Source organism: Neomonachus schauinslandi, chromosome 5, assembly GCF_002201575.2.
Source record: "Neomonachus schauinslandi chromosome 5, ASM220157v2, whole genome shotgun sequence".
NCBI lineage: Eukaryota > Metazoa > Chordata > Mammalia > Carnivora > Phocidae > Neomonachus > Neomonachus schauinslandi.
In genome coordinates this window covers 170,294,013-170,308,526 of record NC_058407.1, presented here as the reverse complement: position 1 = coordinate 170,308,526, position 14,514 = coordinate 170,294,013, and the positions used below count along the sequence as shown (strand labels likewise).

The 14,514-nt window shown below is 55.4% G+C and overlaps 1 protein-coding gene across 4 annotated transcripts; it reads left to right on the top strand.

Moving 5' to 3' along the window:
* The first annotated feature begins 18 nt into the window (after window positions 1–18).
* Window positions 19–13,911, top strand: CPSF4 (cleavage and polyadenylation specific factor 4). Of its 4 annotated transcripts, none has more exons than XM_021680219.2 (8): window positions 19–223; window positions 2,782–2,832; window positions 4,909–5,061; window positions 6,779–6,874; window positions 7,276–7,369; window positions 8,491–8,563; window positions 10,088–10,180; window positions 12,908–13,911. In XM_021680219.2, the coding sequence occupies exons 1-8, from the start codon at window positions 121–123 to the stop codon at window positions 12,974–12,976; spliced, it is 732 nt and encodes a 243-aa protein (XP_021535894.1). In that variant the 5' UTR covers window positions 19–120; the 3' UTR covers window positions 12,977–13,911. The 4 variants fall into 4 exon arrangements, with proteins under 4 accessions (XP_021535894.1, XP_021535893.1, XP_044771654.1 ...); XM_021680218.2 differs by having other exon boundaries at window positions 10,085–10,180; XM_044915719.1 differs by having other exon boundaries at window positions 10,010–10,180.
* The last annotated feature ends 603 nt before the right edge of the window (window positions 13,912–14,514 follow it).

The following is a 14,514-nucleotide window of genomic DNA, read 5'->3' as shown; positions in this document are numbered from 1 at the left end:
GGCAGCGGCGAGGCAAGACGAGGCGGAGGACCGTGTGCGGCGGGGCGGGTGGCGGGTAGAGGTGTGAGGGCGGCGAGGGACCTGAGGGGTAGTCGGGCCGGTGTGGCCGCCGCCGCCGCCATGCAGGAAATCATCGCCAGCGTGGACCACATCAAGTTCGACTTGGAGATCGCAGTGGAGCAGCAGCTCGGCGCACAGCCGCTGCCCTTCCCCGGCATGGACAGTGAGCGCGGGGCCGGGGCTGCGGGCGAGGGGCGCGACCGACTCAGCCCCGGGACCCCTCCCCCTCGGTTCGGGACGCCCTCTCCCTGGGTCCCGGACCTTCTCCCCATCGGTGGTGGAACCCCTTCCCCCACCCATCCTGGGACCCCCTTCCTCCATTCAGAGTCGGGAGTCCCCCTTTCTCCAGTCTTTGAACCCCTGGGACTATTCTAATACAGCCTTCAGGAGGGCAGGACCATGTCTGGCTGTTCAAATAGGTCTTGAATGAACGCGGGTGTCTCGGATTGGAAATTACTTCCCTCCCCTAACTAAAAGAAAATAGATATTCCCCCTTTTCATCTCCAGCCCCCCACTTTGAGCACCCTCTCCTTGCTTTCATCAAAACTGGGCGGTTGGAGGAGTCTTGCTGGAGGAAGACCCACCTGTTCCTCTCTGTAGGAGATTCCCAGGTAGATTCTCAAGCTCCATTCTAGGATGTGCACTCCTGGGAGCCTATCCCTCACTTTTCCTCTGGACCCCAATTCTGGGCCATTCATCCTACCTGGGCAGCTGCTTGAGCTCCCTTCATTCTCCACCTTCAGATGATAGCTCCTCCAGCCAACTTAGGTGGGTGTCTAGCACTTTAAAAGAAACTAGCAGTTCTCTTCTCTCCTTTCTGGACACACTTGAAGTCTAACGTTGTACCATTAAAGCTTAGAGGTCCTTGTGTTCAATCCACAGATGGGGCATCTGAGGCCTGGGTGGGGGAAGGGACTTGCCGAAGACCACTTGGTCCCTGGCGACTTGGTACATGGTGGAGCCAGGTGAGCTCTCCAGTGTTCTTGACTGGCTCAGTCCGCAGTTCCCTGTGCCATGTCCCATAACTGCCAGAGGCCCCCCGTTCTCCCGCTGGTCGGTGGCCTGGCAGAGCCTCCCTGCAGCTTCATTCCCGTCAAGTGGCCACACTTCTCATGCACACATGACCAGAGTTGTCCCACTCATGCTGACGCTTCTCTGTGAGATATTGCTTCTACCCACGTGACATACCTCTGGCAACCTTATCTTATACACACACCACCTGCATCTCTATGATACGCATAAGCAGCTGCTGACCCCTCGACACGTGATCACTTCCTGCTTGTGCATGCACATCCACCTTTGCACATGTGGCCTTTCCTTGTGTTGATGGCATTAGCCTGAGGCCATGGAACCATCCATGCAGGGCAGCTCCTTCCCACCCACCTTTCTCCAGCATGGGACCGCACAGACTTGAGTCTGTGAAGGCAGGTGCAGTAGCAAGGGGCCCACATACCTGTTCTAAGGAGAGTCAAGGACATGCCTGGCCACGGGTGCTGCCCTGGCTTGGGCCTCAGACTTGGTAGGCACCCTCAGCACTCTGCCAGCCCATGAGCTAGTTCAGTGTGTTAAAGCCCTGGGAGGCCACAACCCTTTCTCCTTTGTCCTGGCACTTCACTGTCATCTTGTTTTGGGAAGAATTTTCAGTTCTCCCCTAAAGGCATACTCTTAACCTATCCGCCTGAGACCCAGGCCCCAGGATTATGGACTTCTGGCTTCAAGGAATGAAGCAAACCTCTGAGAAGAGCCCAGAAATACTCTTCTATGATGCTTTCCTTACTATAAGGCTTTTTCAACTTTTTGAAATGCAAATGAGTGACAACTTTTTGGCTTTCTAAGCTTTTGGAGATGCAAATGAGTGATACCCTCTTGACAGCCTTAAGTTTATCCTAGCAAAATCTGCCTGCTTCCGAGAATCCAAGGAATCTCCTGCAAGTTAGCGAAGAGAGGTATGAAACTGGCTTTCCAAGATGCTGTTGGTGGATTTTCAGCAACTCTAACATGCTTGCTGATAGAGAAAACTGTCTGTGAAGCCACGGACCATTTATTCTAGCAGCCATGGCGAGTGAATTCCTGGGCTCATTGCAAAGCCTTGCCCCCTGGAGTCACTGACTGATACCACACTCAGCCTTTGTTCCATCGCTCACCTCACCTGCACGGGCTGCCTCTGCAGAAGCGGAAGACTGCACCTTTAATAATTGTGTGTTTGTGTTGCGCCACCATGAACTAGATCTTGGACAGGCAGAGTTCTGCCTCTGTGTCTTCCATTATGCTCTTCCCTCCAGAATAGCACCTCTGAGGCGCTTGTCCCTTCCTCAGAGTCCCCATTCGATTGTTTGTGTTTCCTGTGAGCTCATTCCCTCCCTCTGCCTCATGTTCAAAGACCCATGAATTAGCCCTCTGGAAGGTCCGAGTCCGAACTGGGGGTAATTAACTTCTGTGATCTTGTACCCCATCCTTCCCACACCCACTCCTAACTCCTTGAAAGCATCTCGCTTACAGGAGGCTCTCAGAATGACTGGTCTCAACATAGGTGTCTCATTTTGCAGGGAGTGACCAAAATGAGCAGCTTTTTTTGTACTTGCCAGGCCTTGCATTTTTTTGCCAGTCTATTCCCTGTACCCTGAACCCTTCACGGGTCAAAGGCAAACTGGGTCCCCTCCCCATGTCTTCAGCTGTCCCCAGGCACACCTCACTTTGATGCCTCTCCTTTCCTTCCTGCAGAGTCGGGGGCTGCTGTCTGTGAATTCTTTTTGAAAGCTGCCTGTGGTAAAGGTAAGAAACCCCTGGCTCCCCGACATTCCTCCTGAGGTGCTTTCCATCACCCTGCCCCCCAGCAGACTCGTAGGCCATTAGGCCTCTGGCTTGCATTGCTTTCTGCAGACTAGCAGTGTCCCTAGATGAAATTACTGTGCTTTGGACAGGCTAGGAACATGAGTGGGTATTCTGCCCGAAACCTACAACATGGGATGGAACCCTACTCTGAGTCTGCCTCCTCACCTCACTTTGCCTGTGGCCATGAGCTGACCTGTGACATGGACAGAAGGGCCAAGCACTGGGCACCTGGATGGCTCAGTTGGTTAAGCAACTGCCTTCAGCTCAGGTCATGATTCTGGAGTCCCGGGATTGAGTCCCACATCGGGCTCCCTGCTTGGTGGGGGATCTGCTTCTCCCTCTGACCCTTCCCGTCTCATGCTCTCTGTCTCCCATTCTCTCTCTCAGATAAATAAATAAAATCTTTAAAAAAAAAAAAAAAAAAGGAGGCCAAGCACTGAGGTGTTCAGGAGCTTTTTCAAGATCGCAGAGTTAGCGAGTGGCTGAGCCAGTGTCTGAACCCAAGCCTTTCTGCTTCTACAGTCTACACAGGCTCACTGTCCTCTGTATCATGTCATCAAAAACCCCTACAGTAGTCTGTCCTGTGGAGCCTTGTTCATACTAACCAGGCTCCAACAGAGGCTGCTGGAACCAGACTATCCACTAATTGATGAGACAGACTGCTGGGTGGGAGCTGAGATGCCAGGTATAGGTCTGGGCATTTTTCTTCCTGCAAGCAAATTTATTTGGAAACTAAATTTTAATCAGTGAGTAGGGAGCACAGAATTAGAGCAAGGGGGTGGTTTTAATGGATGATTTTGGCAAGTTTGGTTCTATAACCCAGTCACTTCCCACGGAAACGATAGACCTGCCAGGTAGACCGACCAGGTTGACCTGGGGCTGTCTGGTTGCAATATCATCTCCCACTGGGCTCCTGGTCTTCTTCCCATGTCTGTGCTCAGTAAATCTGGCCTTCTGACCCACCACCATCTGTCAGACAGCTGGCCTTAACACAGGGCACTGTGGCTGTGTCTATGTTAACTAACTAGTAGCCACTGGCCACATGTGGCTACTAGTTAGTTAACACATGCGGCCAGTGACTGCCATATTAGACGGGAGAGATATAGAACATCATTGCAAAGTTCTGTTAGAAAGGGCTGGTCTAGGTCTTTCCGTCACAACCTCATTGTGGTTGGGCCTTCCCAGTGGTCCCGCCAGGTCACAAGTTAGAAATAGGAGTTTCTGAGGGTATGGCTCTGTCCCATCTGGTGGCTGATCGCTCAGGTCCTGCTACAGAAAGGAGACCTCCCCCAGTTTATATACAATGTGTTTCTTCAGGTCCGAAGTTGATTTTCTTTCTTAATTCCTGGATGCTAAGTGGGCACTCATAACTAGAAGTGGAACCCACTTGGAGTCCAGGCTTCTGCTGGTGGGCCTCTCTACCTTCTGTTTTTTTATAAAGGGTTATGTTTCCCAAACCCCAGTCTTTCCTTTACTACCGCTACAGTTTTTTGTCATGTCTATGTATCACTAGAGCTATAATTCATTAAGAAATAAGCTCATTTGGGGCTCGTGGGTGGCTCAGTCATTAAGCGTCTGCCTTCGGCTCAGGTCATGATCTCAGGGTCCTGGGATCGAGCCCCGCATCGGGCCCCCTGCTCAGTGGGAAGCCTGCTTCTCCCTCTCCCACTTCCCCGGCTTGTGTTCCCTCTCCCGCTGTGTCTCTGTCAGATAAATAAATAAAATCTTAAAAAAAAAAAAGAAAGAAGCTCATTCTCCCACCACCCTTAGGCTTGTTAAGCTTCCATTTAACGGTGATGTCTGTGATACCATGATTCGATGTTTTAGGTTTTTCCAGAACGCGCTGACATAAAATAAGTACTCAGACTTAAGATGTGTGGCTCTGTACTGCCTGAAATCACATGGCCTTCTGCCCAAGGCAGACCCCACTTCCAGGACATGTCGCTCTCGGGTACTCGAGGGACGTGTGGGGTGAAGGCCCCCCAGCCCTCCTCACAGCCCCCACTTCCTCGGCAGGGGGCATGTGTCCATTCCGCCACATCAGTGGCGAGAAGACCGTTGTGTGCAAACACTGGCTGCGCGGGCTGTGCAAGAAGGGGGACCAGTGCGAGTTCCTGCACGAGTACGACATGACCAAGATGCCCGAGTGCTACTTCTACTCCAAGTTCGGTAAGCAGACGCCCGGCCTCGGGAGCCCCGGGGAGGCTTCACCCAGACCTGAGACCCAGAGGGGAGAAGCAGCTGCTGCTGTGCCCGCGCTTTCTGCCCTCTCCCAGCTCTCCGGCTTCACAACCTTAGGCCGTGCCCAGCAACCTCAGCTGGCCCTGTTGGTCAGGATGGGGGTGGGCTCTGGACCCCAGCTCTACTCTCTATGGGGGGCTGGGCAGGGCTGGGCGTGCAGCACGCTTTCAGAGCACTGTCATCAGGAGACGGTAATTATCCCAGCAGCCCAACAGGTGTGGCCCGCCAGTTTATTAACAGTAGTTGTAGCTTTTTTTTTTTGTTTTGTAGAGGTAGTGTAAGCTGTGAAGTCAAAGCACAGAGGGTCAGAAATAGGACCCAGGCTTCCCAGCCCCGCCCCACCCATACCAGCACTGGAACCGGCACCAGAAGGGGGCATCCCCTTTCCATGGGAGCCATCTCCCATCTGGACCAAAGGTGGGAGCCAGCCCTCCTGGGCAGACTCTTAAGGGCACCTCTGCAGGCTGGCCTGGGTTCCTTCGTGTCTGCTGGGCCCGCAGCCCCCCGATGCTCTGATGCGCCCCGCCTGCCCTTTCCCGACAGAGCCTGGCCTGGTGCGCATGCACGGTCTGCAGTTCTGTCACCTGTGAAACAAGTCAGGGTCCTAGTAAACAGGACAGACCCAGTCCTTGGCCCATGGTGCTTTTGCCCTAGCGGCCCAGGGGAGGAGGCCGCTGACACTAGTGAGACAAAGATGGGAATGACGTGCAGGAAGTGCTCTGAAGGAGACAGACAGCGATGGGACCACACGAGGACCACAGTGTCCTTTAGGCTGAATGGTCAGGGAGGGTCTCTCTAAGGAGGTGAGAGCGGAGCTGGGATCGGAAGGCCGAGAAGGGGCCGGTCACTGGGGGCACAGCTGGGGTCCCAGCATGGCTGGGGGAGGAGGAGCCCGGGGAGGGGTAGGCTCAACCCCACAGGGACTTCTGGTGCGTCTGGGAAGGAGTTTGTGTTTTCTCTGACCAGCAGCAATCAGACTGGCCTTTCATGTGTAACGTGGGTCGGGGAGGGCAAGCGTGGAGGTGGCGCCACCGCCCAGCCGGGCGAACGGTCCCTTAGTTGGGTGACAGATGCTCTTGGCCGGCTGGGCTGGTTGCTCCCGAGAGGAGCTGTCATCACAAAGGCTCCATCGCACTCGACCACAGGGATCCAGCCTCGAGTTCCCAAGTCTTCCCTACTTTTGTCCTGAAAGGCAGAATCCTCAGACCTTTCCCCCCGTCCCAGCTCGTAGATGTGAAGGGCTGATCAGAGTAGACCAGTCATTTCCTGGACTCAATTGGTGCCTTTGCACATTTGGGCCCCCCACAGTGCCCAGGGCACCCCGTTTAGGTAAGGGGTAGAGCCATGAGTTATTTGATGAGTGTGTACCCTGTGCCTGGCTCTGGGTCATTGCCCTTCAAGGCAGCATGGACATGTGAGAGGGAAGCACTAAGTACAGGTCACGAACACAGTCCACGTATAGGTCAGGAGACTGAGGCTCCGCGACACTGCCCTGGGGCTCAGGACTCTCCAGGCCAGGAGGGACACCAGAAGCACCTGGCCCTCTGCCACACAGCAGGCCCCAGCCTTGAGGAAAGCTGAGGCGGTCTGAGTCCAGCTCTCCCCGAGCTGCCCCAGGTGGATGCGTGTCGGGCTTTCCCTGCAGGGGAATGCAGCAACAAGGAGTGCCCCTTCCTGCACATCGACCCCGAGTCCAAGATCAAGGACTGCCCTTGGTACGACCGTGGCTTCTGCAAGCATGGTAGGTGTCGGGGTGGCTGGGCCCCCCCAGCAAGAGGCCAGTCCTCTCTTCCTCTGCCCACACGACCCTCTCTACCTGTCCCACCTGTTCCAGTAAGACCCGGGGTTAGGCATCTGGGGCTAGTGAGGCTTTTTTACACCCTCAGCTCACCTGAGCCTCCCAGACCTCCCGCGTGGACTGCCTTCTCTCCCGCATTTTCCATAAGGAAACTACCATTGAAGGGGTCGTGGGCCCTGCCTGTGTCCCCCCTGAATGGATACGAGGCAGAGCCCGCATCTGGAGCCCTGCTCTTGCTCTCTTCGTCCCCGGCAGTGGTGTGGGCAGGGCTCCAACTGGCCCAGGGGCACGAGGGCATCCCCCGAAGCAGGGCGTCTGAGTGTCCCGGACGCTTGGCTCCGCAGGTCCCCTCTGCAGGCACCGACACACGCGGAGAGTCATCTGTGTGAATTACCTCGTGGGATTCTGCCCGGAGGGGCCCTCCTGTAAATTCATGCAGTGAGTAGCCAGACCCTACTCCCCCACCCTGCTCCTGCCCCAGGCCCTGCTGCCCTCTAGATCTTCCCCGGGTCCACCTGGGCTTTGATCACTGCATGGTGTCACCACAGGGCCTGGGGCTGCCGCTGCTCCCTGAGCTCAAAGGTGGCTCTGCCGAGCCCAGCACTTAAGCTTTCCTGGGTCATAGATCTGAGAAAAGCTGGCCTCCGTGCTCCAGGAAACCTCACGTCTTGGCATGTCACTCAGGGACCTCTGGTTAAGAACCTGTGCCCTGAAGGAAGGAGACTTCGGTTTGGGGGCGTCCTCTGTGGAGGCAGTGACCTTGAGATTCCACACACACTGGTCCACATAGCTCTTCGTGTGTGTGTGTGTGTGTGTGTGTGTGTGTGTGTGAGAGAGAGAGAGAGAGAGAAAGAGAGAGAATGGAGAATGTCCCCATTTCACACGAGAACACTGAGGCTCAGAGCTCAGCCACTGGCCAGGGTCATGTGGTAGCAGGGGAGGCAGCTGGTCAAGGGCAGGTCCGTGGCCCCCGAAGCTGGGTTTTCCTTGCCCGGCAGGGCTCAGAGCTCCTTTCCTAGGCCTTGGTGCACATCTGTCACTTTGGGTGGTTGTGGAGTCAGACTTCTGGGACTGCAGAGTAGTGTCGTCGTCCCCAGTCCCCGGGCTGCTTCCATCCACCCCAGTGACACCTGCACAGAAGCACAGGATCCCGGTCACTGCCACACAGTGGGCAGGTGACGGGTGCTGCGGACTTGGCCCCACTCCCTAGATGAGAGCCAGGGAGTGTGTCTTGTTGGAGGTGGTCCGGCAGCTGCACTAGACCCTCAGGAAAGGGTGTGTGTTGTGGGGAAGCAGCACTTGCAGGTCCCACAGCTAGGTGGGAGCAGAGCTGGGTCTGAGTCCAGATGAGTCCGTTCTTCTAGCCTCTTTCGCGAGGCTTCGGGGCAGGGCTGAGAGCCAGCGCCCACCCCACATCCAGGCGTGTTGCTCTGTGCCTGGGCAGAGGCTGCCTGTGATCTCCCAGGGCCAGAGTTTGAGAACACTGCCTGGCCTGGCCCCTCTCTCATCCCCTCTTCCCCTCCCCTTGTTGTCCTCTCCTCTGGCTGCGGGGTGACCAGCCCTCGATTTGAACTGCCAATGGGAACCACCGAGCAGCCCCCACTGCCACAGCAGACGCAGCCTCCGACAAAGGTACCATGCCCCAGCCGTGCCTGTCCCGGTGCGCAGTCGGCCAGACCCGGCTGGCGACGTGTGAGAGGCAGGGGAGGGGGTGGGACAGGAGGGGAATCACCCTGAGTTCCCGTTTGCATCTCCCTCGAGAGGTGGAGCGCTGTCTGCTAGAGCCCAGCGCCCGTGTGGCTTCTCTTCCCTTCCGGCCTGGCGAGTGGCTCAGCGCGCCCCCTCGGGAGCCGGAGTGGAGGGCGGCATGGGCGCCGCGGGCCTGCTGCTCGTGCTTCTGGTTCCAGCCCGTCCCTTTATAAACAGGGAAACCGAGTCCTCAGGGCGGGCCTCGTCTGAAGTCCCCCAGCTGGGCAGGAGCAGCCTGGGGGCAGGCCTGGGGCTGACCGGGTCTCCGGCCTGTGTCAGTGCCCTTGCTGCCCCGTGTGGAGGTTCCTGGCAGGGAGGGTGGGCTGGCAACAGCGCTGAAGGACTGCTGGCTCCACCTTCCTAGACAAGGGGGTCCCACAACCCAGCAATGGGCTGATCGTCTCAAGCTTGAGAGGGAGAGATGCCAGAGACACATGCAGCCCCCCACCCCCCACAAACCAAGGGCACCCTGGCTTTGGTTATGGGAGTGGACGGTTGGGGGCCCAGAAGAAAGGCTGGCCGGGTGCGCTAAGCAGGGTCTCAACAGGCTGAGTACCCCCGCCTACTGATCTTGCATCCTTACCTTTTACTTGGTTGAACTCTGAGCCCACTGCCAGAGCCCTGTCCATCCTTGAGTGCTACAGGCTGAGCCAGGAGGGCGTGTTGCACTGAGCCCCACCCTCAGGTGGTTGTGGGGTAACTCAGACCTCATTGCAAAGCCAGAATTCCTGGTGCAGGAGCAGCTGTGACAACCTGGGGGTTTCTAGCTCACTGCTCCTGTTTACGGGGGCCAGAGCCAGGAAGCCTCTTGGTTGGGAGGTGGCCTAGCTGTCCAGTCCCCACGCCAGGAGCCCCCGTCCCCCTTGCTCACATGACTCCCTAGTGGAGGGCCCTCTCAGCCCCTAGACCGCGGGTCAGCATGTCAGCCTCCCAACTGTTTTTCTGTGACTGTTGCTCGCCGTGTAGGCTGCTAAACATCTGGCTGAACCAAGCGTTCATCCTGACCTGAAGCTAGAACCTCAGAAACAAAAGTAAGGCCTGCTCATGCCCTCGCCCTGCTGCCCCAGAGACCTCCTCGTCTCTTTGGTGTTTTGTTTTCTACTTTTATTTTTCGTTCTTGTGTGTCTGCATGGTGTTTTTCGGGCAGCGGCTCCTGCCATCATCACCAGATGTTTCTTTCCTGCCTGCTCTCCTGAGCAGGGCCACCACGGAAGCCCTTCTTCCTGCTGGTCGTGCGGGAGCAGTCCCGCCCTCTTTTCTCCTGTCCCCATTGGTAGTCTGCGTGCACGTGTTTTCCGCAGTAAAACCGTGTTGTGTAACTCTTTCCAGCAAAGTAACAATCCGCCATTACAAAGGTCGTCCTCCTTGATCCAGTTAACGAGTCAGAACTCTTCTCCCAATCAGCAGAGAGCCCCGCAGGTCATCGGGGTCATGCAGAGTCAAAACAGCAGCGCAGGCAACCGGGGACCCCGGCCGCTGGAGCAGGTCACCTGTTACAAGGTGAGTCCCAGGGCTGGGGGGCGGGGCGGGGCTGTGCCCTCATTCCCTGCGTAGTTCATTTTGAAAAATGGTAGTATCTTTGTTTCTGGACTGTAAGAGTGAAAATGGGCTACCCTGGTGGGCTGGAGACCATCCTGCTTCCTTCCACGACACACCAAGGCCAACTGAATGATCACACATGCTGTTGAATGAAAGGATGGAGATTGCGGGAAAGAGAGGCTGGTAATAAAGTAGAAGCACAAGTCCCAGGGAAGGGAGTAGGCCCTGAAGCCTCTGGATGTCCTCACATCCTGCAAGGGCATCCCCAAGGGAAGGGGGACAAAGCTTTAAGCCCACACAGGAAGAAAACAGATTAGAACTCACCCTCTTCCCCAGCACACACACACACACACACACACACCCCTGAGGGAAAGGGTAAACTTTTTCAAAACCTACTAAAAAACCTGTCTCATTCTTGGCTCTGGATGGAAAGGCGGGGAGGTAAGTGCCTTGAGAGTTTATAGTCACCAGGGGACCCTTCATGAGTTTGCACATATTCTGGAAAGCTGTAAACTGGGTTTTCCGATCTGAAACAGCCCCAGATGTGGGTCCCTGGTGCCTGGCTCTACAAGGAATTTATTCTCAACCCGACCACATCTCATTCCCACAGCTAGAGTTCTGAAGAATGAGTTCATAATTAAAAATCACAAAACCTAGAAAGAAACCACCACCACTGAAGGAAGTCAGCAGAAATAACTGATAATAGAACTAGGCCACAAAAACTTCAGATTTGGGGATTATGAGACAAAATACAAAGTTAGTACACCCTTTTGGTAAAAACATTTAGATGACACACAGATGTTTTGGGTGCAGAGTGTTGTCCCTATTCCCACCTTCCCTAAAACAGCCACTTGATTCCGTGTGTTGTCACGGAATGTGCTGTGTTGTCACGATTTTTGGTTTTGGTGCTCCTTCACACCCCACAGGGGACCCCACACGGAGAACTGCGGTGCCAAACTTTTATTCACACGAGCACAAGGAACATATATTTTAATACAAATAGGGCCCTGGGATGTATAATGTCCTGTATAGTCTTTTTTTTTTTCGATAACATGTTGTGGATCATTCTGTGCCGGTAAACGTAAATCTGTTTCACTGGGTGTGTACAGAACTGCAGTTTACTTTACCAGTTCTCTGTTGGTAGCAGTTTAGTTTTTGCTGCTAAAAACAGTGCTGAATCTGACACTTAGACATCTGTGAGCTCTCGCCCGACAGCAGCATCCATGCCTCCAAGTAGAAGATTCAAGTCAGGAGGTGTATGCTTAGCTTCAATTGTTCCCAGAACTTTCCCTCAGGAAACGCTGAGCCGCTTCCCACAGCCGTCAGACACAGAGCAGGGTGAAACACAGAGTGCTCGCACTCTTTCCCAGGAGAGGTTTGTGTTCCGCAGGGAGGGGACGGCAGGTGCCCCAAACCACTAAAGGCCTCAGGTTTCTGAGCCTGAGCCCCACCAGGTGAGGAGAGTACGGAGAGGGGGCTGTGCCTCTGACCAGTCACTTCGCAAGTCCGAGGAAACGCAGGTGTTCGGAGGCAGTGTGGCTGGCGTCCTGGCCCCCGCCCTCAGCAGCAAGCTCTCCTGCGTCCTGAACTTAGGTGGAGCCGGGACCTAACCACCTCTTCTCACCACGCGCACTTCATAGTCGACATTATAGGCACCTTGTGGGAATCCTGGGTTCTCCAGGATCAGCTGTGGAGGCCGATGGACATGCCAGGTGCTGTGAGCAGGGGCCCGGTCAGTGCTTCCCTCTGCTCATCTCTTCGGTGTTAGGGCCAGCTGGCAGCTACACGGGCCACTCATCCACGTAGTCACACCTACAGATCAGGCCGACTTGAGAACATGGGGCCTGCGGGGTCAGGAGACAGAGCAGGCTGGAGATCTGGGCCCGAGGCCGAGGAGGTCAGGACTGCGAGGGCCCTGGGTGGGTGCCCCCTCCTGTCTCCTCCCAACCCCCTGGTCAGTGCTTGAGGCTGCTGTTCAACATTTTAAATCCCCTCTGCTTTCTGAGTGACAAGAATGAATGAAGAGAAGCTAAGGAAGGGCCTGGAGAATCAGAGCCAAGATAAGTCAGAGTCAGTGCTAGATTTTTGAAGTGATGCTCTGGGTCTGTTCGCCCAAGTCTAACCATTGTCCCATCTCTCTGATCCTGTAACAAACCTGTCCCTGGGGTAGCTTAGGCAAGTATGCAGGAGCCAGGAGGGAAAACTGGGTGCAGCCCACCCTGTGTCCATGGCAGTGAGTCCCCGGGTTGGGGGGAGGAGCCTGGTGGCTTCTCTCAAGTTGTTGCCTCCTGTCTCCAGAAGAGTGCCTCAGAAAGGTAAGTGACTGGCCAGCCATACAGAGGGGCTTGGTCCCCAGGCAGGTGGGGGAGCTCTGGTGCCACGGGATTCTCATCGTCCTGCCACCCACCATGAGACCTTCCGTGGACAGGCCTGCAGGAGCTCTCCCTGCTGTGCTCGCAGATTGTCCTCTGGCTCTGCAGCTGCTCTTCCATCTGCTGAGTTGCTGGAGTTTCTGGGCCACTGTACTTTGGAGCTCCTTTTCCTTCATGTTTGAATGAAAGTCTGTACCACTGAGAATTGCAGAGTCCCATCCCTAACCTGGTATTTGGTGGGTGTGACCTTACTTGAAAATTGCATTTAAAAACGGTGGTTTTTTCTGTCTCCTCCCTCCCTCCCTGCTGTTCCCAGTGTGGCGAGAAAGGACACTACGCCAACAGATGCACCAAAGGGCACTTGGCCTTTCTCAGTGGACAGTGACGGGAGCTGGAGCCAGCTCAGAGCAGCCCAGAGGGCCCACTGTTGGGAACCGCTCTGGGCCCTCGTTGGGAGCGTGCACTGAACTGTTTCACGCGTGTTGGTGGTGTTGGTGCCGCACTGGCCGGGGCTGGCAGGCAGGCACGCTGGGGTTATCGTTCTGAGGGGCTACGTCTGTCAGTTTCCCTATCATTTTGCTGTAATCTTTTCTTAAAAAGGGACAGGTGCTCTAGTTTGGGCCTTCCAAGTCAGCATCATGTTTGTCTAGCATCCACACCTCCTGTCCGGATCTCCCTTCACACCACCAATCTGGGGAGGGGAGGAGGTCATGGCGAAGGGCTTGTGCTAAGCAGGCTGTATGGAAGGCAGCCCTTCCCCTCGAGGCCTCATCATTAAACACCAGTTCTTGGTGACTCCGGGGGCTGGTGGATCATTTAAAGCTTCAGCCAGGTCATGCCTGCCTCCTCCATGTCCTGCTGAATTCAGAAGCTGTGCCTATCGATGTGATTTGAACGAGGCAGCCCTTCAGGGCAGACTTAAGTGCACTTGTTGCCTCGACCTGGTCCTGCTCGAAGGCGGCAGTGGTTGAGAGGAAGGGCGCAGGGCTCTCGGGTGTGAGGATCTTTCCTCTGGGCTGACTTCCTTGGAGCACCTACTTGACAGTGGTATATCTCAAGGGTATACCGCCAGCTGGAGCTGCAGAGCACCCGTTAAATGGAGGACCTGGTCCATCTGTGCACCTACCTCCCGCCCCGCCAAGCATCTGTACAGGCACTCACCTCTGGCCTCCGGAGACCATCCTGCCCCCGAACCTGGAAATGTGAAACCATCACCTGCAACCTGCAGGGCAAGTGGGCCTATCCAAGTTCTATTACAAGAACACTTTTTACGAGGTTGATTAAAGCTTGTTTTTTAAGCTGCGTCTCATTACTTCAGGGACCCCACACCAAGGAGAGGACTCCTGCTGCTGGCCGCACAAGATGCTCAGCGCGAAGCTTCGGTGTCGGTGTTTGCTTGTCCCCTTTTGACACATGTGAATCTCCCGGAGGGGAGGGAGGCTGCCAGGGGAAGAAAGGGCCTCTGTCCTGGCAGCTGGTAAAGTCTGGAAGCTTGGCCTTTGTCTGAACAGCCACGTGGCAGGTCTCCTTACTCCATCTCAGATGTTGGAATGGTAACACTTACTCAGATACGGATCTTCTACGAGATAATTAGTCACAACATCTCAGCCCTTACACTCCATGCAGTATGTTCTTACCATACACCCCTCAAGAAACCACTTCTGGCCTTCATGTCCCTTTACCGAAGATCTCTGATGAAGGGTAAGGATGAGGGGGCTGGGTACGGGGGCAGTTGTGAGCTCTCGTCAGGGCCTGTGTTTTCCCTTGCTCCCCTGAATCCTCCCACAGGCGAAGAAGCTTCCTTACCAGGAGGGCCCACACTAGTGTAGCCTGCATAATGCAGCAAGATGGGGGAGGAGAAGGCATTCTCGGGCACTTGGCCCAAGTTCTGATGTAAAAGCATCAGCTGACAAAAAGCCAGAA

Coding starts and splice junctions, on each gene's coding strand:
- CPSF4 (XM_044915719.1), top strand. CDS start 121: ATGCAGGAAATCATCGCCAGCGTGGACCACATCAAGTTCGACTTGGAG. Junction 224..2,781: donor GCCCTTCCCCGGCATGGACA/GTGAGCGCGGGG, acceptor TCCTTCCTGCAG/AGTCGGGGGCTGCTGTCTGT. Junction 6,875..7,275: donor CCGTGGCTTCTGCAAGCATG/GTAGGTGTCGGG, acceptor TTGGCTCCGCAG/GTCCCCTCTGCAGGCACCGA.